At 37.2% G+C, this 26,767-nt stretch overlaps 1 protein-coding gene across 3 annotated transcripts in view; it reads right to left on the minus strand.

The window, feature by feature from the left end:
• The window catches only part of Tenm1 (teneurin transmembrane protein 1), a 570,621-nt gene that overhangs the window by 275,471 nt on the left and 268,383 nt on the right, over positions 1–26,767 (minus strand). For 2 of the 3 annotated variants that reach the window (XM_050118834.1, XM_050118833.1), the window contains exon 6: positions 15,445–15,594. In XM_050118834.1, coding sequence (XP_049974791.1) covers positions 15,445–15,594 — 150 coding nt within the window. The remainder of the gene's footprint in view (positions 1–15,444; positions 15,595–26,767) is intronic. The other variant, XM_050118835.1, reaches the window with a different exon arrangement.

A 26,767-nucleotide genomic window follows, 5' to 3' on the forward strand; every position in this document is an offset into this window, starting at 1 on the left:
GGGGGAGGGAAATGGGAGGCTGGGAGGAGGTGGAAACTTTTTTTTCTTTTTCTCAATAAAAAAATTCTCAAACACTAAAAATGTTTTAAAAACATGTACATTAATATTTATTGCAGAATTATTCATAGTAGTCCAAAAGTGAAACCTTTAAGAGGTCTCTCAAATAATGAACATTGACCAACATCTGGCACATCCATTTGATGGAATATATTCGTCTGTAAAAACTCAGTATACATGCTATGTATAACCCGCATTAACTATGAAAACATTTCAGTGAAAATGTACTCAAATGGTTACTTACCATATAATTATATTTATGTAGAATGCATAAATTTGTGAATAGATAGATAGATAGATAGATAGATAGATAGATAGATAGATAGATAGATTAACGTATATTAGTAGTTGCTTAGGTAAAGGAACCACAGTTGTATAAGATTTCTGTGAGTTTTTTTTGTTTTTTATTTTTTATTTTATTTTATTTTGATTTTTGAGACACAGTTTCTCTGTGTAACAGCTCTAGCTGTCCTGGAACTCGCTCTTGTAGACCAGGCTGGCCTCAGACTCTCTGAGATCCATCTGCTTCTGCCTCCCGAGTGCTGGGATTAAAGGCATGAGCCACCAAGCCCCTCACACTTTACATGTTTGATTCAATGCTAGTGACTAGGCAGATTTCCCCAGCCACAGTGAGATTAGCTATCTTCCTCCTGCTCCTGGGACCCTGGCCTTCCATGCCGAGAACCTGTTTTCTTTTCTGTTACCAAGCTTGGAGCAAATGGCCTCAGCCCAGAGTAAAAAAAAAAAAAAAAAAAAGTGATATGTTCACAGTAGGCTTTAAACTGAGTAACTTCACTGTCGCAGAAACTGGACCATCAAGAACCATGTCTGTTCTGCTGGCTGGGAATTTTTCTCATAACGCTATTCATCGCTGACATGGCCTCTCTTACCCTTGTATGCCTTACACCACGCTGACCTGGATATGGCCCCATGCTCTGAAGCCATCGTGCACAGTCTTGTCCCCATGCAGAGAGGCCCCACTGAGGTCCTGAGAAGTACAAGGGGCAGAGTGTGCCTGTGTCTCTGAGTCTGAGCGTGTGCCAAGGGTTACACCACGAGCATGCTTGCTGCCTGCCCTGTGTGACAAGTGGTCTGTAGGAGGGACTCACTGCAACCCTCTAGCTTGCTGCAGGCCCTGTTGGTGTTTTGTGCCGAACTCATCTGTCAGTGTGTTTAGTTGGGAAGTAAAGGGTCTTCGACAGGGCCTTGAGCAAGGAGGCAGGGAGGGAGCTGATGCCTGGCTTAGTGTGGGGCGTGGTACTCTGTGGCATTGCCTGTGTGGAAAGATAACCAAGATGTAAAATTAAAATAGTACTTCTTTTATTTAAAAACCAATAAACACTCAGACTTTGAAAGAAAAGAATTCTGTACAATACTTATAATTTTTTTTCTTTTTTTTATTGAGAATAAGAAAAAAAAGTTTCCGCCTCCTCCCAGCCTCCCATTTCCCTCCCCCTCCCCCCACTCTTCTCCCCCTCCCCCCACTCCTCTCCCCCTCCCTCTCCTATCCAAAGAGCAGTCATGGTTCCCTGCCTTGTGGAAAGTCCAAGGTCCTCCCCCCTCCGTCCAAGTCTAGGAAGGTGAACATCCAAACTGGCTAGGCTCCCACCAAGCCGGAATAAATAAAGGTCACGGAGTGTATACCTGGTGAACCTAAAGAAGCTAAATAAGAAGGTGAGCCCAAGAATACTTATAATTTTTTAAAATGATAACAATGTTCAAGAACAAAACAGTAGTGATGGCAGAGTAACTATGAATATGCTTAAATTAATTGAATTGTGAACTTAAAGTGAGTGGCATATAAATTATATGTCAATATGGCTGTTACAGAAATATGGTTAAGAGGTACAAGTGACACGGAATATTTGTGCATATGTGTACAAACTACGATATAATATCTCAAGAGTTTTTATGTGTTTCTGAGTGGTGGTATGCCATCTGATACCTAGAAGCTGAACTACTTAGGCTTTGTCCAGTACTTGTACAAGGTATGAATGGGAAAGGGTAATTAGAGAGATATTTATTTTGTACATTTCATATGTTATATTAGATACTGTTATGTAGAGGTGTAAAGTATCAAACTCATATCATTCTGGACTTTGATGTGGTGCCAGGGGCTCATTCTAGTTTACTATTTACCTTAGAATGCATTTGTGGAACACTCAGAACATTTATATCTGTCTAGATTCTAGATAGCTGCTAACTGCACATCTATTAACAATTAGATGATTATCTATCACATAGTTGAGAATAATGATGGAGTTTTATAAATTCTAATACCTGGCCTCTAGACAGAGAGGCAGCTTGCATAGACATTGATTTTCATTGGTTGTCATGCTGCTATAACCTTTGATATGTACAATTTAGGGACCCAGAAGAAATTTAATATTTTGAAAATAACATTTTTTACAGACAAAACTCATTTCAAAGGTTAGCAATAATAAGAATAATAAAAGTAAATGGTAGCATTTATTGAACATTTATAGTGCCTTCTTTCTTGGGTTCCCACTTCATATTTTTTAAAAATACATCATGTCTCTACTGGTACAGCATACAATTTGGTTTACTAGTTTATCCTTGAGGCTTCTCCCTCCTATCTCATGTGCTGCCTCTAGGACTTTAGTTCTTTCACAATCTCTTCTTACTGGCATCTTCAGTCTCTTCCTCTCTATTGGCTATTTGTTTTTGTCTTCAAAGCAGAAATCTTTCTCCTTGTGTAAACAATAACTTTTGTGGCCCTTTAGATATTTGTACAATTTATCTCATCATTTTCTGTCTCCTATTGCTTCACTTCATTACATACTTATCCTGTAGACTTTTACCATCTGCATTTCTGCTATGACTATACTTACCCCTAAATATGTACTCCTAAAGTTTATCAGGATTGAGTCACCTTGTTTTTCACTGTCTAACTCAGACCACTGCAAATGTGTTACCCTTTCACATTTTTTTTTAATTTTAAGCTTTTAAATACTTAATCATCTTACTTCTATTTCTGTATAACAGCTGGCTGTATGCTATTTTGATTGCAGGTACCTGTATGCATGTTCTTTCAGCTTTCTGATTTAATCAGACTCCTTAAGGGCAACAACCATGTTTTCTGATTCATTTGTTAACCCTTTGCCGTACATAGCACCATTAAATATAAACTTAATTGACATAACATTGAAAATCAATGGTTTTCTGTGGGTTTTTTTGGTTTTTTTTTTGTTTTTGTTTTTCCTTTTTATTAAAAATTTCCACCTCCTCCCATTTCCTTCCCCCTCCCCCCACTCTCCAGTCCAAAGAGCAGTCAGGGTTCCCTGCCCTGTGGGAAGTCCAAGGTCCTCCCTCCTCCATCCAGGTCTAGGAAGGTGAGCATCCAAACAGACTAGGCTCCCACAAAGCCAATATGTGCAGTAGGATCAATACCCAGTGCCATTGTCCTTGGCTTCTCAGTCAACCCTCATTGTCAGCCACACTCAGAGAGTCTGATTTTCTCTGGATACCTATAAAATCTCATTGTTTCTCAAATTCCTTTCCTCCAAATGCTATCGAATGCCTTTCTGAAGTTGATGTAATAGACATAGTAAGTTTTTCCAAATTCTTCGTATTTTTCTGTCAGTAGCCTCAAAGTGAAGATCTGATGAATTGTGCTTCTGTTAGTTTTGAATCCACACTCGGCCTCTGCTAGGATTTTCTCTGTTCTGCCCTTGATCCTTTGCGGGATAACAGAGGAGAAGATCTTGCTACTATGGCAAACTAATGCCCCTGTAATTTGAGCAGTCCAGCTTTCCTTCCTCTTGTACATGGGAATTATGACAGAGTTCTTCCACTCTGTGAAAATCACTTCGTGTTCCCATATCTCTCCAAAGAGTCAAAGAAGCACCTTGGCCCCTGAGCTTATTGTATCGGGCCTGGCGTGAGACCAGGCCTAACGTGACCTCTGGAGCAAGAGAAAGTGATCTGATCAGTCATCCTCAACAACTCAGACCATGAAACCTAATGGAATATATATACATATCAGTCCACATTATGTTATGTGTGTATATTGTTTATTATTTCAGGAGTGACCTTTAGTATCAAAGATCATAGCAGGATAGAGGTTGGATTTGTTGGAAGAGCCAGAGGAACAGGAAGATTGCTGTGAAAATTTATCTCCTAGAAATATTAGAGAAGCTACACCCATGAAGCCCTATCAACATGGCTGCCTAAAGAGACCTGAACAAGATGGCACTGATACACAAGATACCATGGGAAGGGTAATCTCATGGAGCTTCATTGTGAATATTCAGGCATCTGTACTGGTCTGCCCTTAGGGTCCTGACAGGACACATTTTCAGCTGCAGCCACAAAGAGCCCCTCATGTGTGCATTCACTCAGTTCCCTTATAAAAGGTGGGCCTTGTCCATCTCCCACCTCTTTCTCTTCTTCCACCATTGTCCACAGGGACTGGTCTCTGCCTTCCTCTCTGCTCCCCCTTTCCCCCCTTATCTGCCCCTTTCTCTCTGCCCTTGTCTGTCCCTATTTCTGCCCCTTCTCTCTCTTCCAATAAACTTCTCATGTGAGCCCGGTTGTGTGACATGACTCCTTTGTACCATTTCTTAAAATTATAGCACTGGTTGTCATGAATTCGGGAGGTTCTCTTGGTGCTTCCTCTTGCCTGGCAGACTGAGGCATGTTGGGACCCTGGATCTGAGCCCACATACGACAGCCTCACTTCTCCAACTAACAGGTTGCTGGCCCCCTCTATCTAACACCAGCGTGACTGGCGAGCCCCACTTCTCTGGGCATTCTCCACAAGTAAGGATTTATACCTTTACCTTCGTTTCTCTCCTCTTGAACAATCCCTGATATCAGGCAACGATGTCTCTCTTGGGGTTCAGCACCCTGTGGCCTCTGGATCTTTGAATGATGACCCACAATTGATCCTCTCTGAAATCCTGGCATGTTAGGAATTGCTGACCCTTGTATCTTACTTCTCTGCCTCACTCAAGAGAACTGTGTCATCATGGTCTATACCTCCAAGCTCTCAGACTTTAAAGGGCTTCTAAACTTGTCTGTCTTTGCAGTCAGATCTTGCCCAAATACCCCCTAGATATCAATCCAAATGGCCACTTCCCAGCAATCTATATCCCGATATGGGATCTTTGCAACATTCTCCCAGTGATCTGATAGATGGAAGGAGGTACCCTATTTTCAAGTCTTATCTTATCTTTGCTCCAAACCGTCTCTTTGTTGTTTCTGCTTGTTTCTCTACTCAGCTATGAAGCCTATTAAGCTGCATTTCTTCTTTTCATTGAGGAAACTCTCTCAAATAGAAAAAAAGGGGTCTTATACATCTAACGCTGCTTCTCTCATTAAAAAATGCCAATGTTAGTTTCCACAGAAACAGCCTGTCTCTGCCGCTAAAGCAGTTACATGTTACCAGGTCCCTTTCTGCCATCAGCTATGCGACATATGCACGCTTTAAAAGTGCCTGCCAGACAGCGCACATTTTTCTTTTGCTGTCTCTTGTCTTTTACTCCTTTCTTTGTCTCTAATTTCCTCTCTTGCCCCTTCTTCTTTCTATTGCTTCTATTCATCTTCTCTGCCTGCCTCTCTCATGTTCCCACTCTTTCACTCTTTTGGTCTCCCCATCCCAACAAGACTCTTGCACTAGCTCTGTTCCATGTGGCATGTTTGCTTAGTGGCATATCTTGGCAGGGCCTGCCAAAGGTCCCCACTTCACACTAGGACTCTACCTGTCTGCCACATCTGCAACAGATCCACTTTCTTTCACCTGCCACAAATTTGCTTTCTGATCTGCTCTTTTACACCTATAACAAATCTGCTTTCTCCTTTATTGAGAGCTTTGCCTTCCATTCAGCACCAACAATTGGATCTCTGGTGGTCTACCTTCCTCTGACCATTCCCCACTAGATGTGAACCTTCATTTCATTTCTTTCTTTCCTTCCTTCGTTTTTCCTCTCTCTCTCTCTCTCTCTCTCTCTCTCTCTCTCTCTCTCTCTCTCTCTCTCTCTCTCTCTCTCTCTCTCTCTCTCTGAAACAGAGTTTTTCTGTGTATCTCTGGCTGTCTGGGAATTTGCTCTGTAGACCAGGCTGGCCTCAAACTCACAGAGATGCATGTGCTTCTGTCTCCCTGAGTGTTGGGATTAAACGCGTACACCACCACGACCTGGCTGAGGCTTCATTTCTTAAGCACAGTCCTCTTCTCACATTCTGAGTTTCCCCGAAGTCCTGGAACCAAGCAACTGTGTCTCTCTCAGGCTCAGAGCCCTTGACTCTCCTGTTCATGCATGACGATGTATTGAACAGCTTGTGACTACTCTAGCTGATCCTCCCTGGATCCGTGGTTACTGCCTCATTCTTGGGAATCATGCACTTCTTTGCTTTTGGAGACACACTGACTACTGCTTTCAAATCAAACCTGGCCTCAGTATCCTTTGGAGCAGGCAGTCAGAAAGCCGAGAAAAGAATTCTCCACTGTCTTTCTTTTTCTTTGCTTTGTGATCTGCTTGTGTCTATTTGATCTCCTTCTCTAAACCTCCTGTCTGTTTGTTGCTACATGTGGGACAGATGGAGAAGCCAGCTTCCTCTTGGTCATCATGTACCAGTTCTCCCTTTCTTTTTATTTACTCAACTTCTGTTTAATGTGTGTGTGTGTGTGTACGCATGCATGCATGCGCACACGTGTGACTTGGATTTAATCCTGTATGTATAAATGTACGCTAGGTTTGATTCTGCATTTATGTATATGTAAGTTGGATTCAACTCTGTGTATATGTGCATGTAACTGTTGTTTAGAACAACATGTTTTAAATAGCAACCACATGGCTCTCCTCCATCTTATTTGGTGACCTCATCATGATATAAGCAGCTACATGGCTGGAAGCCATCTTTTACTAAGGTTAAAGAGTACACTTTAGTCCTAATGAACCCTCTGTTTGTTTTATGTCCTTTTAGAATAAGAAAGCAACAAGTCTCAGATATTTTGGATTAGTCTGGACTTTTCTATGATGATAGAAATTTAAGGCTATATGTGATTCAACCCTGGTTTAGAACATATTCCATATGGTGATAAAACGTTAAGGTTATAAAGGTCTATTTCAATTGGCAAAAACTGACTTAGAGGTTTACACCTGAGTACTTACATCTTTGACAAGTGTTCAACACTAAGCTTTCTAGAGAATTTAAACAGGTAGTGACATATGTCTGATAAATAAGATATATATTCTATAATTGAGTTTCTGGTTCCCCAAGAGGGTCCTTTCCGAAGAGTTAGGTGTTTGCCCCCATGGCTCATCAAAGGCAATGCTGATCTCTGTGTTCCTTCAGTCCCTGCTCACAGACCCCTTTTTTCCTTCTTCCATTTGTTCCTGGTGATCTTTCCCCTGTCACTTTTCATTGCCTTCTCAGGAGACAACCTTACCACTTTGGTACAAATTTGTTCTGTTTCACTTTTTACTATTGACTGCCCTCAGTCATCCACCTCCTGTGTCTCCTGGTAAACTGGATAGAAAGAGGTTGTCCATGTGATGCTGCAGTGATGGGAAAGGAACAGGTGCTTTATGGTTTGTTTATGTGAAGGTAGGAAGGCTTAAGTGCTGATAAGGAGAAAGTGATATGAGATGTCTAAAATAATGAAGCATGTTCCCGAGTTCTTTCTCTCACTATGTTACTGTTCATTATCTTGACATTAAGTGATGGAATTCTGATAAGCTATTAGTCTATCTCTGGCAGAGTACTAAACACTATATTCTACCACTGTAGTATCATAGCCACAACCTCAGAATTTTAAAATCTCTTTGGTTGCTTTATAATGTAACTAAAACTTATCTCTTTTGTAAATTCAATGTTCTTCTGAGCTCCAGTGAGTTGAATTGGATCTACCTCGAACAGTATTTTGCCAGGTCCAAGTGGCACCTGATGGCTCCACGGAGCTTGGACAGTGAAGTGAAACAGCCAGAGACCCCAGGACATGGCTAGTTTCCCATCTTTTTCAGGTCCCCCAAAGATGACCAATGTCCACCAGGTCAGCAGGAAGCACTCCCAAAATCATGGCATCCTCATCCCTGCCTCACTTGCTTCCCCTCTCTAACTCCTTACCTTTTATATTAAAAAAATGGAGGAATGCTAGTATTCAGGCATCTGTGTCCGCCTGCTCTTAGGGGGTAAGTCCTCAGTTGCAGACACTAAGAGCACCCCTTGTGCACATTCATTATGTTCCCTTATAAAAAGTAGGCCTTGCCCACTTCCCATCTCTTTCTCTTCTGCTACTCTCGTCCCCAGGGATCAGTCTCTGCCTCCTCTCTACCCCTTCTCTGTCCTCTTCTCTGCCCCTTTCTCTGCCTCCTTCTCTGTCCTCCTAACTGCCCCTTTTCTCTCCTCTTTCAGTAAACCTCCTATGTGAGCTCCATTGTATGGGATGACTCCTTCCTGCTGCTTTTATTAAACTATAGCACTCATTCTTTGAAAAGAACTACAGGCAACTATGGAATGGTGAGTGGGAGAAATAGTCTTCTTCAGAGAAGAGCTCCCAACTTGGCTATTCAATAACATGTGGTCAACCTTGTGCTTTAATTGCAAGATTTCCGTTTGAAATTTGAATAAATTTGACTTTATGAAAATGCTGGTAAATGATTGATCTTTCTATAGAAATAATGTAGGCTGGAATATAGATATAAATAGAAATCAGTATAGTAGGATATATACATGGGTGATAAATTCTACAATGAGCTGCTTTCTCTAAAAGTCTATGAAATTATGAGGATGGTATAGGACAATTTTCTACTTTTGAATGATAGCTCTGCTATTCTATAGTAATCTACTTAGTACCTTTGTTAATGTAGAATATTGAGCCCAAGAGTCCATAAGACAGACTCATTTATTAAGCCTTCACAGGAAAGGTACATACTGGATAAAAATAAGATAGTAATTAAACCGAAAGGAGAATCACACATTAAACATATATAACCAAGAATATTTATCATGAATTTTTTATACAGTAAGTTTGCCTTTTAGCATAGAGAACCCATTTTATAAATTTGCTTTAGAAGTCAAGTCTCCACTAAGCTTTAGAAAAGCTTTTGTTAAAACTGAAATATATTGATAAAGTGATTTAATATAGTTGAAAACAAGCTGCAGCACTCTAGCTGGGCCCTCTGAAACCTTGTGTTGCAGAAACATCTATATATCATTATAGGTAGCATTTACTGTAATTTGACATCAATCTTTAAAAATAATAATGCTAAGCTCCCAACAATATTTTCTTTGTTAGTACATTACTACTATTTTATTCATGTGGTTTACTGTGCTTATATGAATTATTCCCAATTCTACCACAGTGCCCTGGACTCTGATATCCTTTAAATAAAAGGCACTGGCAACATTGGGTTTACTCAAAGAGCAGCTCAGTGCATTTTAATATCTATATGTCCTATGAACCAATGCTGAAGAACCTCAGCATTATTCTGTAGAACTGTGTTCCATCTGAATGAACAGTGATTACCTGTGTGCGGGTGATACAGTCCTTTCATTTGCTGGCACAGAGCGAATTTTTTTCAGATTTTTATATTTATTTATTTATTGGAAATAGATTCTTCTCTCATCCTGACCACAGTTTCCCTTTCCTATATTCCTCACAGCTTCCTGCTACTTCCCCTCTCCCCCAGATCCACTCTCCTTCCATTTCCCATCAGAAAAAGTAGACCTCTAAGAGACAAGAACCAAACAGGACAAAACAAGGTACAATAACACAAGGCAAAAATTCTCCTGTCAAGGCTGTACAAGGCAACCCAATAGGAGGAAAAGAGTACCAAGAGTAAGCAAAAGAATCAAAAACCATACCCGCTCCTACTGTTAGGAGTCACACAAAAATAGAAAACTAACAGTCATAACATGTACACAGAGGACCTGGTGCAGACCCATGTAAGCCCTGTGCCTGCTGCTTCAGTCTCTTTGAGCCCATATGTACCTTGATTGGTTCATTCTATGGGCGGTTTTCTCCAGCTGTCCTCCATCCTCCGACTCCTACAGTCTTTTCTTCCCCCTTTCCATGGGGTTCCCTGAACTCCAAGGGGAGGGACCTGATGGAGACCTCCAATTTAGACTATCTCTTATTTCTGACTGTGGGTCTCTGCACCCACTCCCATTTGTTTCTGGAGGAAGCCTCTCTCATGACTTTTAACTACTGGTGTGTCCATGAAATAAATATCTGTGAAACCCCAAGTAAATAAAGAAAGTTAACTTGACATTCAAGTTTCAAACTTAGCACGGCATTGATTTCTTTACCCTATCTATGACTCGGGGAAGACAGAGCAAAGAAAATGTAGTCTACTCTCTCACCTTCTTTCTGCTTTTCTTCTCCTTGATACTCTTTTTTGTATAGACCACAATAAAAGGCAATTCAAGAGGTACATTTTGTACTGCTCTTAATTTTCCATTTCATAATGGTGGTGGTGCTGGTAGTGTGTGTGTGTGTACTATATATTATAGCTATTAGTTAAACGACTGGCTGGGAGATAAGAATTTCCCTAAATATAAAAGAAGAGCCTTAAAGTACATTGAGATAAGTGCAAGAAAAAACTGGAGTTCAAACTCAATTCTGTCCATGGTTATGACTATTATGCAAGGCAAGTTACTTAACCTTTTCTTGTTTTCATTTTTAACTGCAAGACAGAGGTAACAGTAGCTAACCCGCCGTAAAACTCTTATGTAGATAAAATGCATTATGGTATTTTAAGATCATAAATGCTCTAAGTGTAGGCTGCTATTGTTATACACATGTCAAAAAATCCAATTAGAAGGTGAGAAACTAGGAATCAGTTGTTTCAGTTTAACAGAATTGTCAGCAAGTACCTAAGTGACAGTCTTTACATACATACTTTTCAACCATTTTCCAATAATATATCCCCCTTTCAAAGATAAGTCCATTGTTACTTAGATTGGCTAATTATTATCCTTTAACTGGAGATCTGAATTCATGATCTTATAACAGATACAGTTGGAGGTAACTTTAGCGATAAGATGGTCCTAATAGGTATTTCCAGGTTTGTCAAAGCCGTAATAGCTCTCAACAAAAACAGAAAAGAAGAGGGGGATTTGACAGGGTTGTATTCCCCTCCCTTATTTGGTCTACAGAACTACAGCGTCTCTGTTTTATATATCCATTAGCAATTTCTGGATAATATTTAATTTGCATAAGGATTTTCCTCCTGGACTCTTGAAGAGGCGGAAAGCAAACAACCCATTTTTCAAATGAGAAACTCGATCCCATAGAAGTGAAGCTATAGTCTCTATCTGGTCATGGCTAAAGCATCTTCAGGACAAACTATAAATTGTGCCGTATCAATCAATGGAGTGTTGTTTACATGGTCGTATATTCAGCAGAAACTGACTATAAAGCATCATTTTTTTAATCCTTTGCTGTTGCAAAGATAGATCTTGTGGGATGAATTTCAAAGAAATGCCACTTGCCCTACCAAGGCCAGCGTTTTACAAAAGAGTAAAAATGCTATAGCTGCCTTTAGTATATTTCAGTTCTTTTTCCTTATCACTTTTCTTTGTTCCTGGTTTTCTATTTTGACATCTAACTTGGAAGAATTCATTGTTGAACTTCTCAATAAATTTTACCCTCAGTCAGATGGATACTAAAAATGTTAGGATCCTGATGCTCGAGAAATCATAGTTAAGAAATATCCCCAGCCTTTCAGTGTTCTGGGAAACTGCTAAGTACAATCTCTCTCTCTCTCTCTCTCTCTCTCTCTCTCTCTCTCTCTCTCTCTCTCTCTCTCTCTCTCTCTCTCACGCACACACACACGCACACACATCAAATGCACAAATCATACAAAGAACTCAAGAAATTGGTCATCAAAAGAACAAATAATCCAATAAAAAAATGGAGTACAGACCTAAACAGAGAACTCTCAACAGAGGAATCTAAAATGGCTGAAAGAGACTTAAGGAAATGCTCAACATTCTTAGTCATCAGAGAAATGCAAATCAAAACAACTCTGAGATTCCATCTTACACCTGTAAGAATGGCCAAGATCAAAAAGTTGATGACAAGTTATGCTGGAGAGCTTCTGGGGAAAAGAGAACACTCCTCCATTGCTGGTGGGGGTGCAAGCTGGTAGAGCCCCTTTGGATGTCAATATAGCAATTTCTCAGAAAATTAGAAAAAAAAAACCCTCAAGACCCAGTAATACCACTTTTGGGTATATATCCAAAAGATGCTCAATTGTGCCATATCCTCATTTTCTCCAATTTAAATAACAATTCTTCATTCCATTTTCTTTAAGACTTAAAAGCTATGTCTTATAGTTATTACTAATTTTATTGGTGGATGTAACATAACTATGGCCTAAGTGAAAATACTTTATTTGTTCTTATCTCCTCTACTCTGCTTAAACTAATTGTTTCATAATGTTTCTAGCTAAATGGTAAGATTTATAAAGTTTCACTGTGGTTAGTATCTGCTCAAATACAATATAACAAACCATGATATTAGGTTATAGTTAAGGCTGCTGTAAAGTTACTTAAAACTCACAACTTGGTATACATGACATCTGTTGACCTGATTCCTGAGATTTATTGTTATATGCATAGATTAAGTTGTTTCTTAACCCTCAACAGAGATGCTTCTATTTGCAGTAGATAATAATTAACACTGAGACCCACAACTGGTCAAGGTACAGAGGATAAGAACTTACAGAATGTTCAGCACTACATGGGATATTTATATTACATCACTTCCTCCAAGGCTCAGGGATCATTGTAGAAGAGGGGACTCAAAGCATCTAAGAGCCAGAGGCAGTAGATGATTACATGGAAACTGTTTTCAGACTTAACAGGACAGCTGCACAAATGAACTCAGCAATTGTGACAACAAATGAGACCAGCACAAGCTCCAGCCAGACTAAATCCGAACATGAAAGGGAACGTGAGCGTGAAGTCCCTTCCCTAGCTGAGCAGCTAAATTTCTTAAAAGTGTATGCCCTACTAAGTTGACCATGCTCCAGTGGAAGATCACACATCAATAAATATATGATAAGCATTGAATGGAATTCAATGGGTGCTAACAAAAGGACAGAAAGTTGTTTAGGTAGGGAAAGGGATGGACACCATTACCTGACCTCTAGTGGCTTTAGCTTTGCCTCTGGAATTCAGGAAAGATTTATTTACTAAAATACAAATAGCATGCCACTATATATTTAGATATGCCATAGATCTGTGCTCTATTTATCTTCTCCCTTCCTCACCTTTGCTGCTCTTTCTTCTCCTTAAATAGCTTCACTTCCACTTTTATGACATATGAACCCAAAATTATGTTTCATTTAAAATAATATTCTAGTAATTCCTTGACAATTTAATAATTTTATCACACTTACTTCCATTCTCCATCATCCTCCCATGTCTATCCTCCATGCCTTCACCTTCCCACAAATGCAAATTTATGAGTTTTCTATTTCCATTGAGTACAAGGTGTGCTGCCCTATTGCCTTTAGGGATGGGGCCAGTCCAGGAATATTGCTGACTTACAAGGAGTCACATATAATGCTGTTTCTTAGAAATATTATGAAATTTGAATAATTTTCCATGTTTGTTTTTATAATTGAGCAGAAATATAAAACAATTTTCATTGGGCTCATTTCAAGGGGAAATGTTTATGCAGCATCTTAGCTTGCCAATGCTACACAGTAAGATGCTGTTAAAAAAAAAAGTTAAGAGGCTAGATTCTGAGACCAATCAAGTAGTTTCTAGGTTTTTGATCATGAGTAAATCACTAAACCTCTCTGTGCCTCTGTTTATCTCTTAAAACAGGAAGCACAATGACACATCATGATTTAATTCCCATAAAGCATCTGTAACAATCTTGGATGTAGTATTATTTAATACTTTTAGACTGCAGTTTTAACCTAGTTTCTGGAAAGGAATTATGAGACATTTGAATTCAAATGCAAAATTCAATCTAAACTTAGGACAACCATGTGCTCATCTTTTGCTGTCCTGCATTTTGCATTTTCTTTAGACAGGTGTTACTGATTTTCACCATGAATGACAAAAAAGTCCCTAGGAAGACAATGCCAGATGGTGGCTTTTATGTCTTCACATGTGAAGGAATCAAACAAGAAGAAAGAAAAAAGGAAAAGTGAATAAAAGAGGTGGGGAAGAAAAGTCTGAGCCTACTCTAGTCCTTTCCTTGTCCACTTCTGAGCCTTTTCCTTCAGCCCTACCCCCTTACAATGGTAACAGTGAAACTTTCAGGAAAGATCAGTCCTGGGTAGAATGAAGTATTCTGAAATGAGATTCAAGTCAAACTGAAGTGTGAATTGAAAATTATACCAAAAGTTTTATCTTCATTTAACCTTAAGTATTCACTTTTACTGAACCATGGGGCAAAGCAAAGTTATCATTCCAAAAGCAGAAGAAAAGAAAAAGAAACCCTCAAAAATACCCACCCAAAGCAATGAAACAGATGTGTAGAGACTACTAAATCAAAAAATGTGCAAAACAAACTGACCGTGTACTTAGAGCTAGTGAAGCAAAATAAAACTTATTGCATTTACAAAATTGTGATTTTCTTAAGGGTAATGTTTGTTTTATATATTTATTTGCTTAATTTTATGTTATGAAAATAGAGGAGAGTTTTGTTCTCAATTTCTACTTTAAAATCAGACATACAAAAAATTTACATAGCAAAAGTACCTCTGTACTTAAACCTGTTTCAAGGGAAGTCATAAAACACAAAGTTCTAGTTATTTTTATTTGCTTATTAAGACTAAAATCACTCATTCTGACTTGGAAGTTAGGAGTGCGAGTATTGCGTCATTTATTTAAATAAGTCTCCTAGTTCATTCTCATGTTGGTTACTTTGAACAATTCAGGACTTGAAGTAATTTTCTTTCAACTAGGAAGAATTCATGTTTCCCAACTAAAAAATAATTCATGCTTTCCCATTTTGTTATAAACATTCACCTTTACACGAGGTAGAAACTGCCTTTACTTATTATAAACAGAAGAAATCTATATACCCTTTGTAAAATGTTATATATAAATAAATGCTAGGCTAGGACATGAGGGAACTTAATCAAAATCCCATGTTGCTTCAGGGTAGTTATATGTGAAATGAAATTTTCATTGTATTGAAAGTTCCATTCTATAAATATTTATTTATTTTCAAAATTGCCAACATATTTGAAAAGTTTAATTGGTTTATACTCAAAGCACTGGAGAAAAAGAAATCGCTTCACAAGACACTGACATGGGCTTTTTCTGTTCACGTAGGGGAGTTCTTTCAAGAGATAATGAAATTTAATGTGAAGCGAAGCCATCCCAGATATGGTCCTAATAACTTAATTAGGAAAAAATTAATCAAGAATCCATCAATCATTTTAGTCACTGTACCTTTTTTCTCTGATTTGTCAGAAACTTTTCCTCCAATGGGAGAGTAAGTAGTGTCCATGGACTCGGTCCCTGTGTTCCCATTGCTAATTCCATTCGCATAGATCTGTCCAACTGGTTGCAACTGCCACGTCAGGCCAAACAAGTGTACTGCTGTAAGAAAACAAGCGTATATTAACTTATTCCGACTCACTTAGAAGGCTGCTAACCCAGCTATCCTTTTCCACCTGAAAATGTTAGAATTAGTGGCTTTTTAACTAAGCTAATGGATCAGAAGTTTTAAATCTATATCAACAGATATAGTTCTTTTCTCAAGTAACTGGTGCTAAAACACTGAGCCAAAAGCTATCCAAGAGATAGTTGTAGAAATTGGAGGATTATTTGACCAATTAGAATGGGATTGTTCTTGGCTCCTCAGGGCTGTGATCTCATCTGTTTCCATTTTCCTTGGTCATGTAACTCTAGTTTGCATATGGAAACCACTGCAGAATAATGTGGATAGGAAAATACCAACCCAGGAGAACATCCTTATGACTGACCCAATTCAATTCAACAAATATTTACTGAGTTCCTAGTATTCATAGGCCCTTCACAACTGATACATGTGTTAAAGATTTGGTAGTTTTATAAATGTAAAATAGTCATAATATTATGTAGAAGAATTGATATAATGTATGTTTAATTTTCTATCAGAAGCCTGAGATCTTCGGTATTATCATTGTGCAGGAATATGACCACATCAATTTTGTATGAAAATATTAAAATATAAGGAGTTTTGTGTAAGATAATATGGGATCATATATAAAAGCAAAACAAAATATGAATATAGAAAAACCTTAAATTTTGACTTGTCTTTGGGAAAAAATCAGTTTGTAAGAAATTATTATGAATGTATTTAAGATGGTCCATGATAACATCTGAAAATAATATTCAAAACTTAAAATCAATCTAAATATTTATCAATTGATGTGTAATTACCTGGCAACGCATTAATAACACAAAATTATATAGTTATTAAAATTGCACTGAAAATGTCATACAGCATCCTTGGAAATAATCATGAAGCATCAAATGAAAATGCCAGGCTTCCCAAAAGTATGAATTATATAATCTGAATTTTGTGACTGTGTATGACTACATATACAGGAATTCATATCTTAGAGAAAGAATGTGTGGAAGCAACCTGTTAAGGGTTTGGGAGCTTATGGAGGATTTTAGTTTTCTCTCTATGATTTCTATATTTTTCTATTTGAAAATAAATGGATTAAAAAGAAATAAGCTATATTTGGCTAGCTTGATTTTGTAACGAATGATTTTTACAAAGGAATTACTATTAGAGATAAATACTTATATTTGTGTATGCTTCGAAGAGTAACAGAGATAGGAAGGGTGAGGGGAGGGTTGAACAAAGTATTAATTCACAATGTGCAGAGTGGGTTTGAAGCAAAGGATGCTGTTTGGGTTCATTGGAGCTTAGCTATGGTAAGTAAATGCAGAATGTTAGCTTTAAGGCCATATTTTAGAAAACTATGGGTACCACGCTTAGATATTTGCATTTAATTTACTAAGCAATATAAACATTAATATTTCCTGAACAGGTGATATGTTAAGCTTTCTTTAGGGGGTTAAGTTAGATATAAATGGGATTATTGAGTGTTATTACTGAAGTAAATGATATTATCAAATTACATTTCGCAAAAAGATAATTCTAGTCACAGGGCAAAACAAAGTAAATTGGAAATGTAAAATATGTATCAAGGAAACAAATGGGGTGGGCTTGCAGCAATGTTGGTGAGAAATAGTTCCTCAATTCAGTTAATGTCTTAAGAGTGTCTCAGTTATTTACAGTGAGAAGTCAATAGAGGTCCCATAAGAAGAAATTGTAGGGTGGTGGTGCATGCCTTTGATCCCAGCACTCAGGAGTCAGATGCAGGTGGATCTCTGCGAGTTCACGGCCAGCCTGGTCTATAGAGTGAGCTCCAGGACAACCAAGGCTACACAAAGAAACCCTGTCTCAAAAGACTAAAAATAGATGATAATAAAATAACAAAGAAAAAGAAATTGTAGATTTAACAACAACTCCTGTACTTAAGGCTCAGGAAAGATTATGGAAGAGGGAGCAGAAAGAGTATAAGGGCCAGAGGACCCAGGAGTTTGCTGGGAGATTGTCTCCTCATAATATCATTCGTGTACAAAGGTGTACAAAGAGATCATGGACATATAGATGAGCTAATTCTAAGACTAATTAAAAACAGTTACAATTTAGAGCCATAAGAACTGATAAAATGGCGAACCCATTAAAAATATTTAGGGGATTCTTTACTTAGCTTACAAGTGGTTGGAACTGCATCTGTGTTTTATAGATGACTAATTGAACAGATGGTTTGAGGTGAGATGCGAGGAAGTAAATGAATTCGTCCTGAGAGAAATGGGTTTCCAAGGACTGATATGGCATCCAGAAACTTAAGCTTATACAGGAATACTAAAGCTAGAACAAGATTGTAAAAACATGCATGCACAGAGTCAACAGTGAAGTTATGAGAGTGAATGAGGCCGCTGAAGAGACTGTTAGAATAGAGCCTAAGGTAGAATTCCTGTTTTTCAAATACCAAAAGCTGAGAAAGCAAAAGTGAATCTTTCCATAAATCATTTGATATTTTTCTTCATGTTATTAGGGAACCTGAGAGGATTTAATTTGTACTTCTATCACTTATATATACTAGCCAAAGATCCCATTTAAAAATCATCTGTCTACTTTTAGTTGGAGCTAAAGAGATTTCTAACATCCAATTTCTACTTTATATTTAAAACTTTAAAGCATTTAATTGGTTTCTCCCTTTTCATTGGATTAAAGCCAGTGTATCTTGATGATTTTCTCTTGCGATTAATGGAACTACTGAAACCAAAGGATAAAGGTTTTGAAGAATATACGGCATATTAAAAACACAATATTAGTGCCATTGCTGAGATTTTCTGGCCAAAAAAAGTGAAGTTTGGTTACTCTTATTGTCCTAGTTCAAGGTATTTATTAGTATCTTAGAAAGTGTATTCAGGTCCCCCCTCCAATTTAATAATATTGATATTACAAATCATATTGAAAGTTGTTTCATTTCCTTGGCTCAATTATTTTTGTGAAATTAGATTGGCCATTTATAACAGAAGGCATAATCAGTGTCATTTGGAAAACCAAGAGAGCTATTTTATGTACTTTATTTAAGTTCAACCAGTTTCCTGAGGGCATAAGAAAATGAGGGGAAAATGCATGTGAGGAGACAGTCATTTTAAAATATGTAAGGAGGATTTATCTTTTACTGTCAGAAGAAATAGGCAGATACAGAGGTAAGAGAACATTCAAAAGAACATTCTGTGAGAGCAATGACGTTTTATAATTTTAAGTATATGATATGTTTTCCAGGGAGCCAGTTGTTTAGAATGCATATTGGTGTGAATATATAACGAAAGTTAATTACTTGTTCCAGATCAAGGGTACCATCGCAAGATGACTGACCTTTTCTGTCTTCTACATTGAATATCTATATGCTGAGTTGCGAAAGGAATCCAAACAATGTATTTATATGAAGAGTAGACTGTGGTCTCTAAAGAGCTCCAGAGTTTTATTAGAAACAATCATAGCTTTCCCATATTAAGGCAATCAATAAATGTATGTTGATTTGTGCTCTATATCAATATGTCATTAAAAAGACTTGGTAGTAGTTTACACGTAGGGATTATTCTTTGATTTAAGAAATATTTTCAGATATGTGACAAGTATACTGGGGATGTTGGGGATACAGACAGAAAATGGATGAAATTAGCAATCATTATATTAAGTGATGTAACCTATTCTCAGAAATAGAAAGAGTTCATGCTTTTTCTTATATGTGGATTCATGGCTTTAGCACACACACACACACACACACACACACACACACACCTAATATGGATACTATATGCAGAAAATTTATATAGCCTACTAAGTATGGACTGACTGACATCCTTGGAAAGAAGATAAATTTTTAAGTTATATTCATATTTAGTTTACTTAATAACTACTTTATGCAAGGAAGTTTTTTTATTTTAGTGTTCAGAGTTGTACAGAATTTAAGTGATGACTTAAGATAGACCAAGAAAAATATATAGTATAACATAAATTATAAAGCTGAATTTTTATGGAACCAAAGAAGCACAAATCAGATATTTTGAGGAAGTTAAAAGTTCTGTGAGGAAAATATAGGTAAAGGTGTGGACAGTTAATATTTTATGTTACAGGATCCAGAATTGCCTAAGAGACAAGCCCTGATAATGACTGTGAGGAATTACTTTATAAATTAGCCTCATAGTATACTTGAAGGGATTAACTAGATTAGGTTAATTTTGGCTGACATCGTTACAAGTAAGAAAGCTGACACCTAATATTCATCTCCCTTTGCTTCCTTACTGCAGATGCAACGTGACTAGTTGGCCTCTTACTCCTGCGACCCTACCTTTGCTGTTATAATGGAATATATCATCTAACAGGCAACATCTGCCTTTATATAATTTCTGCCCGGTTCTTTTATCATAGCAAAAAGGAATAGCAGCTAACACAGTGCAGTCAGGAAAGGCTTCTCAGAGGGAAGTTACATTTGAATAAGATGGACCAGGTGACACCCAGGTATCTAGAGCAGTGGTTCTTAACTTGCGGGTCATTAACCCCCGGGATTGCATATCAAATATCCTGCATATAAGATTTCTACAGTATGGTTAGTAACAGCAGCAAAATTACAGTGCTGAAGTAGCAATGAAATAATTTTATGGTTGGGGTCACTATAACACGAAGAGCTGTATTAAAGGGTCACAGATTTAGGAAGGTTGAGAATCACATGTGTAGTGCAAATCCTTCTAGATAAACAGAGTAGGGCTATAAAAATCTTTGAAGGATAACATGAAATCTGCTAGGAGCATTAAGTACCTAATGTGAGGCCAGTCAGGAAGAGTGGGAGAAAAACTCATATGCATAATTACTGGTCCCATAATCCTGTTATCTTAGTGGTCTAACCCACTTCACACATAGTCATCAATAAACAAAAAATGAATGGAAACTGATAAAATTTAAATTTTTCAAGTAGTGCTCCAAACGAGTTAAGGAAGACATAAATATAGTACTTGATTCCCAACAAGATAATGATGTATACATAAATGTACATACTCAGGGAGGGGACAGACACTATCCAGCTTAATGTGGGGTACAAGTTACTTTGTATTTTACTGAAATCCACTGACTCGGCAGAACTTGTGTGCCAATTCAGATAATCCTCGAGTAATGTCTTTTCACCAGATGAAGAATGACAGTTCCTAATGGTGCTTTAACAAATGTTCCCTGCTGCTCAGCACGATACGATTTGTAATTATTAGACTGCCTTTAATTCAATTGTAAAGAGCTATGCCCTGAAATCACAAGCTCACTACAAATTTAAGGCAACAAGTTATTTCCTGTTGGCAAATGCACTCCATTGAACAGCACAGGCCTAAGCAATTCAGGACACATGTCCCATATCTAAGTTTAAAACATTCCTGTAGGCTGAGCAAGCTATCATCCCTCCATAGGAAATGGCTCCAAAGAGCCAGATCATTCACTAGGGCTAAATACTGGTTCCACTGCTAGTGGTCCCACAAACTGCCCTGCAGAACAGGGCATATCCTGTGAATCTGCTTAAATAGAAAACACTTATCTCTACATAGGTAAATGTGCAGAAATATACTGAAACAAGAAATACTTAAATATGGTTCTTCATAATAGAGAACTAGAGAAACGCAGAGGTACTTAATATTTTTGTATTATGGTTACAATCTTTTGACAATGATATATATTTATATATTGCTAAGTAAAAATACTTGTGTGCTAAAGGGTATCTTTGCGAAGTTGAATGGATATAGGCATCGTTTTATTTTTACCTTTTTTTCTGTAGTTGCTTGTGTCTAAAACATGAGTTTCAACCATTTTTAAAATATTTTATTTTTAAAAGTGGAAAAGTAAGTTTTAAAATTTTAGGTATGTACTGAATTTATATAATGTTCCCCATTTGTCTTCCTCCAAACTCTCTCAGGCTCCTCCTCACTCCCTTTAAAATTTGTGAACTATTTTTCTTTAATTATTATCATTACACACATATGAATATATGAACAAACATTTAAATACAACTTGGCCCATGGATCCTCTCAACCTTCTTTTCTAGCTCAACTCCACTATTTTGTATCATCTGCTGAGACCTAGAAATATTTTCTACCGGAAACTGTCGGTGCCCACCCTGGCCTGGGACTCAGATCAGTGCCTCACTCAGCCAACATCAGAGTAACTTCTTTTTAGAAAAGATGAGAGCTAACACCGAGACCCACAACTAGACAGCGTGCAAAACTAGAGATTTTGGAGCACTCTGTCCTAAATCGGATGCCCTAATCACATCTCTTCCCTCAGTGTTCAAGGAGCTATTCAGAGGAGAAAATGGAAAAGAAAGAACCAGAGATGCTTGATGACTCCAAAGAAATAGTGTCCATCAACCAGACACAATAGTATTGATGTGCATATGAATTCACAGAGAATGTGGCAGCAGGAACACAGCCTCTACAGGTTTAAGCCGGACTAGGTCCCAGAACTGAGATGGGAAAGTGAACTTGGCCTCCCACTCCCAATCAAGGAGTTATTTTCAGTTGACACCCGTTAGCGAAGGGAAAAATAGTTTTCTCCCATGGAGTCTCACTGGATATATTAATCATGCTTCAGGCAGGCCCAATGCTTGGCAGTAGATTGCCATCACAAAACAAACTCAATGGTATTTGGTGTGTTTTAGAAATTTTGTCTCAAATTGCTTTGTTTGAGTTGGTTTTTTTTTTTTTTTTTGGTTTTTGGTCTTTTGCTTGCATATTTTGGTTTCTCTCTGTATGTATGATTATATGTGTCTGTGAGTTTTGTATGAGTTTCTTGTTTTTTTTTTTTGCTTTTTGTTTGTTTTTTAACAAGATAAAGAAAAGACATAGAGTTTGGTGGGTAGGGAGGTGGAAGAAGATCTCGGAGGAGCTGGGGGATGGTAAAGCACTATCAGAATACATTGTATGAAAAATTACTTTCAATAAAAATTAACAAGGAAATTCAAACAGAATATTGCTATAGAAATAAATATATTTCAGCACTGTCATTAAAAATATCAATACAATTTGGCGGTTCTAGTCAGTGTTGCTCCAATGTGTATCTTTTTAGAGCTGAAGGCTTGGTTTTGCATAACCACTTTAGGGTACTCCCCTCTAGGGAGGACCAATTCCCCCTCCCTCCCAGCAGTTATTACCAGCTTATGTCTCTTCATCTAAGGGTGGGGCCCCATGAGATTTTCCCTATCCACATTGGCCTATCAACTGATGAACAACTGACCATGGGGTGTCTAGCCTCAACTGATACATCTACAATACAACTCCTGCAGCCAAGGCTCAAGGGATGTTGTGGAAGAGTGAATGGAAAGATTGCAAACACCAGAGGACCAGGAATTCTGCTGCAAGATGATTGTCTTCTATGTATGGTATGGAAGCTGTCTCCATGACATCTCAATAATACGATTTCCTAAACAACACCTCAACAATAAAGCTGTAATAGTTTATTCTATTTACAGAAGTTAGGTGTATGTAAGTGTGTCTGTCTCTGTGCCTGTGAGTGCATGTGTCCCCGGAGGACAGAAGTGAGTGGCAGACCCCTGGAACCTGAAGTTACAAGTGATTGTAAACCACCTGACATAGATGTTGGGAACTGAGCTCAGGTTCTCTGCAGAAGCAGTAAGTCTTCTTTACTGCTGATACATCTCTCTTGCCCCAGGCTTCAAGCATTTTAAAGGAGCAGAAACATTTAATGATCAAATATGAGTAATACCAAAATACATAAACAGAACTCTTGATTGTAAATGGATAAGGGATCCAAAAGCCTTGTCATAGAGTCCAGAAAATAAAGTTTAAAAAGTCTGAAAAATCTTCTAAACATCTGAAAGAAGAAAGTTGTGTGCCAAAAAATATTTGTAGTTATTTCAAATGACTTGACTATATTTAAACATTTGTATCAAGATACACAACTACTTTCCATGTCATCTGTCTTTTCATGTGTTGTGTTGATTTTCTTACAGATGACACTGGGTTCCATTTAATAGCAAAGGAAACAATCTTTTAGTCATATATTTATAAAGGAAACTTGAAATTGTAATTTTTTAAAAAATATGCAAATATGATCTTGCTTTTAAGAAAGCTATCATTTAGAGGTACTATGGCGTTAAACCCAAGGTTTCATGCATGCTAGGTAAGCACTCTATCAATGAGTATTATTCATAAACACCAGAAACCAGTCTTGAGTCTTCAAGTTCACACACAGTCAGCTAAGGATGTTATTATTATCTTGCGACATTTGGGTACTGTTTTCTAATTCTTTTAAATAAATAACCTTAGACTATTTGAAATCTGTATGAACAATAAAGTCTGATTATCAAGGTTGTTGTCACAAAATAATAGCATGCGACACTTCCTCGGGATCATTTATTTTCCCATTTTGTGAACATTTATTTACTCCTTTCTTGTTCCGTTACATGTTTGCTTCACATTCCTTCAAGCTAGGGAATACTCCAGCTTTTGTCCTTTGCTTCCAAAGCTTATTAAAGCGACAGAGCTACTTGAATTTTGGACAGTTCCTTTCCTGAAAAAAACACACCAAGTACATTACCCAGATGGTGACCCCTGATGACTGCGGGCTTTTAACTGAACTCCTATGGGAAACCATCTCTTCAGACCATTGCTTCGGTGGACATTTTTGAGACTAACAGTTTCTGCGATATGGACTATCACTACAAATACAAATGATACTTGAATTAAATACAGTGATTGCAAACACTATAGAAAGCGGGTTATCTTTCCATCTTAAAGCAAATCCCATTTTTATTACGTTAAACATCAAATTGGTATACGAGTGAACTATAGCCTCTGATAAATTACCTTCCCATCTTGGTTTTATCCTGGTAATAACCAGATTATATGCAAGATTGAAAACCATTAGTTTTCAGTGAAGCATTTTTCAGGAGTTAAGTATGGGAAATAATACATGTTTATTTATGGCCATCTTATTTTACCTCAACCATGTCATTTAAATTCTTCTTTTCCTGAGGTTATGCATATATTCCTTTTACTGAAAATATTATCTGTACCTGTATACATAATGAAAATAAATAAAATTGACTTAAGCCTACTTAACTGGCCCTTTATAAAGCAATTTCAATGTAGTCCATAAGGCTTTGGGATTTTTTTTTCAAGCAATTTTTGAAGCCTAAACATATGTTGTGCCAAGTGCGAGTAGTATATCTTCCTGAGGAAAGGGCATCACTATTTTTTTTTAAGAGAGGAAGGGAAATAATTTTAATTTGAACCCATTACAGTACTTTTTTAAAAAATGTCTGCCCCAATGAAATAATATGATTAAATATCAGTTCATTCCAAGACAATGAGGACACTTTTCTTGTTGCTCCATGTGGTTTGAGTTCTCCACTTTACTCTCTTAAATGAAATGAATTATTCTCCATTGCAGCATGGTGCTTTTATTCCCTCTAGTAAGGTCCTTGTTCTTTGCAATACTCAGGCTAGAAAAGATTCTATCAAAGTAATAAATCATTTTAATATCCCAGTTCTATGTTATATTATCTTCAAACTTTCATTTACTATGTATTTTATATTTTCCCATCCAAAGCTGCAGCAATATTTATAAATAACACGTCTATTTGGGTGCCTTTATCACAAGTTTAATATATGATCTCCATTTGCGGTTGCATAACAGGCACATCTACGTAGCCCTTATCAGACAGGCACAGTTATTTAGTGCTTTCATCTCATGTCACGGCACTAATAAGTGTTCTCTAAACCTCAAATCTTACTTATTGACTATTATTATTTGCTTTGTGAATTTGGGAAGAACAATGATAGACTTTTTTTTTTAATTTCCTGAGTAATGAAGCAAAAATTTCAATTTAGTCAGGAACCAGCAGTTTTGATGGTCAACGCTTTTCATTCATTTCTCATTTTAATTCATCTTTAGCTCAATGAATTTCTCTTTCACTGTGACCCAAACTGTTGTTTATGATATCATTATTGATGGTGGGTATCTTTTGGATTCCTAATCCTCTTTATCCAGGCTTGGATACATATTGGAAATAATATTCAAGTTCTTTCAGAAAGATACAAACTAAAATGTCAGCTGTGGAGATTAAGAACTAGACATGTGCATTTCTATCTCCTTATTGATTCGTCCTCTGTATTTTTATATTTAAAAGTGGAAAGTTCTTCATTGATTTATGTTTAAAATCTTTGTTAGTGGATGCTTTTAAATGCTTTTCTGATTAATGTGTTGAATGTCAGGCTACTTTTTGCTTTTTTCTATGCTTACCCCTTGTTGTCCATTAACTCATAATGGATTCTCCTCCCTCTGCCACCCAAGCACTGGGATTATAGGTACATGTTATCAAACCTGGCTATGTTTTTTTTTCACTTTAATATAGAAGGATTTGAGTTTTTGAGAGAAATGCAGCTGTAATCTTTGCATGGGTGTATATCAGACCTAAAACACAAATCTTTATCTAACTTTCCAATTCCAAGTTAAGAAATACATTCCTTTATCTTCTTTCACCAAAACTTTTATAACAAGTATTTTTTTCTACATCATCATCATCACTGGGGTTTGGAAGTTGTAGATTTTGGATTCCATTTCTTAGAAAATTTTAAGAAAGTAGAGTAACTAAGGTTTTTAAAGATGTCATTATTTCTTACTAAAACACATTCTGTACAAGGGTCAAAAACTAGCAACAATTAGAATCTCATTTTATGAAACACAATAGAATCTTTGCAAAGCCTCACAAAAGATTGGGTCACAAGTTATCTGAGTTAACCAACAATGGAATTCTGGGTAGTGTGTGTAATCCTAAAATTGATCTTCTTAGGTATAGGAATCAGTAAAATTGTGGTAATGTTTTATTTCATAAAGAAACATATTCATTGAGTAAAGTTTGGAAAGAAGTTAATAAAGTATAGAATAAACTTGACTAGCACCATGTCAACTGGGTGATCAAGGGGACAATGACTAGTCATTGCATGCATGCTCAACATATGGTGATACTGATACTTCAGTGGTCCTCTTCCCCAGCTTTCACACATCCAATCTAGACATGAAAAAAAAATCATAAAATCCAAGCTGAAGGACCTCTGCCATGAAATAAAACCAATATTTTCAAAATGTTTTAAGCCATCTAATATTGTACTTTGACACAGAATACAAAAGGGTGTG

This window comes from Alexandromys fortis, unplaced genomic scaffold (genome assembly GCF_014885135.2).
Source record: "Alexandromys fortis isolate MF-2015 unplaced genomic scaffold, M_Fortis_MF-2015_v1.1 scaffold_114, whole genome shotgun sequence".
NCBI lineage: Eukaryota > Metazoa > Chordata > Mammalia > Rodentia > Cricetidae > Alexandromys > Alexandromys fortis.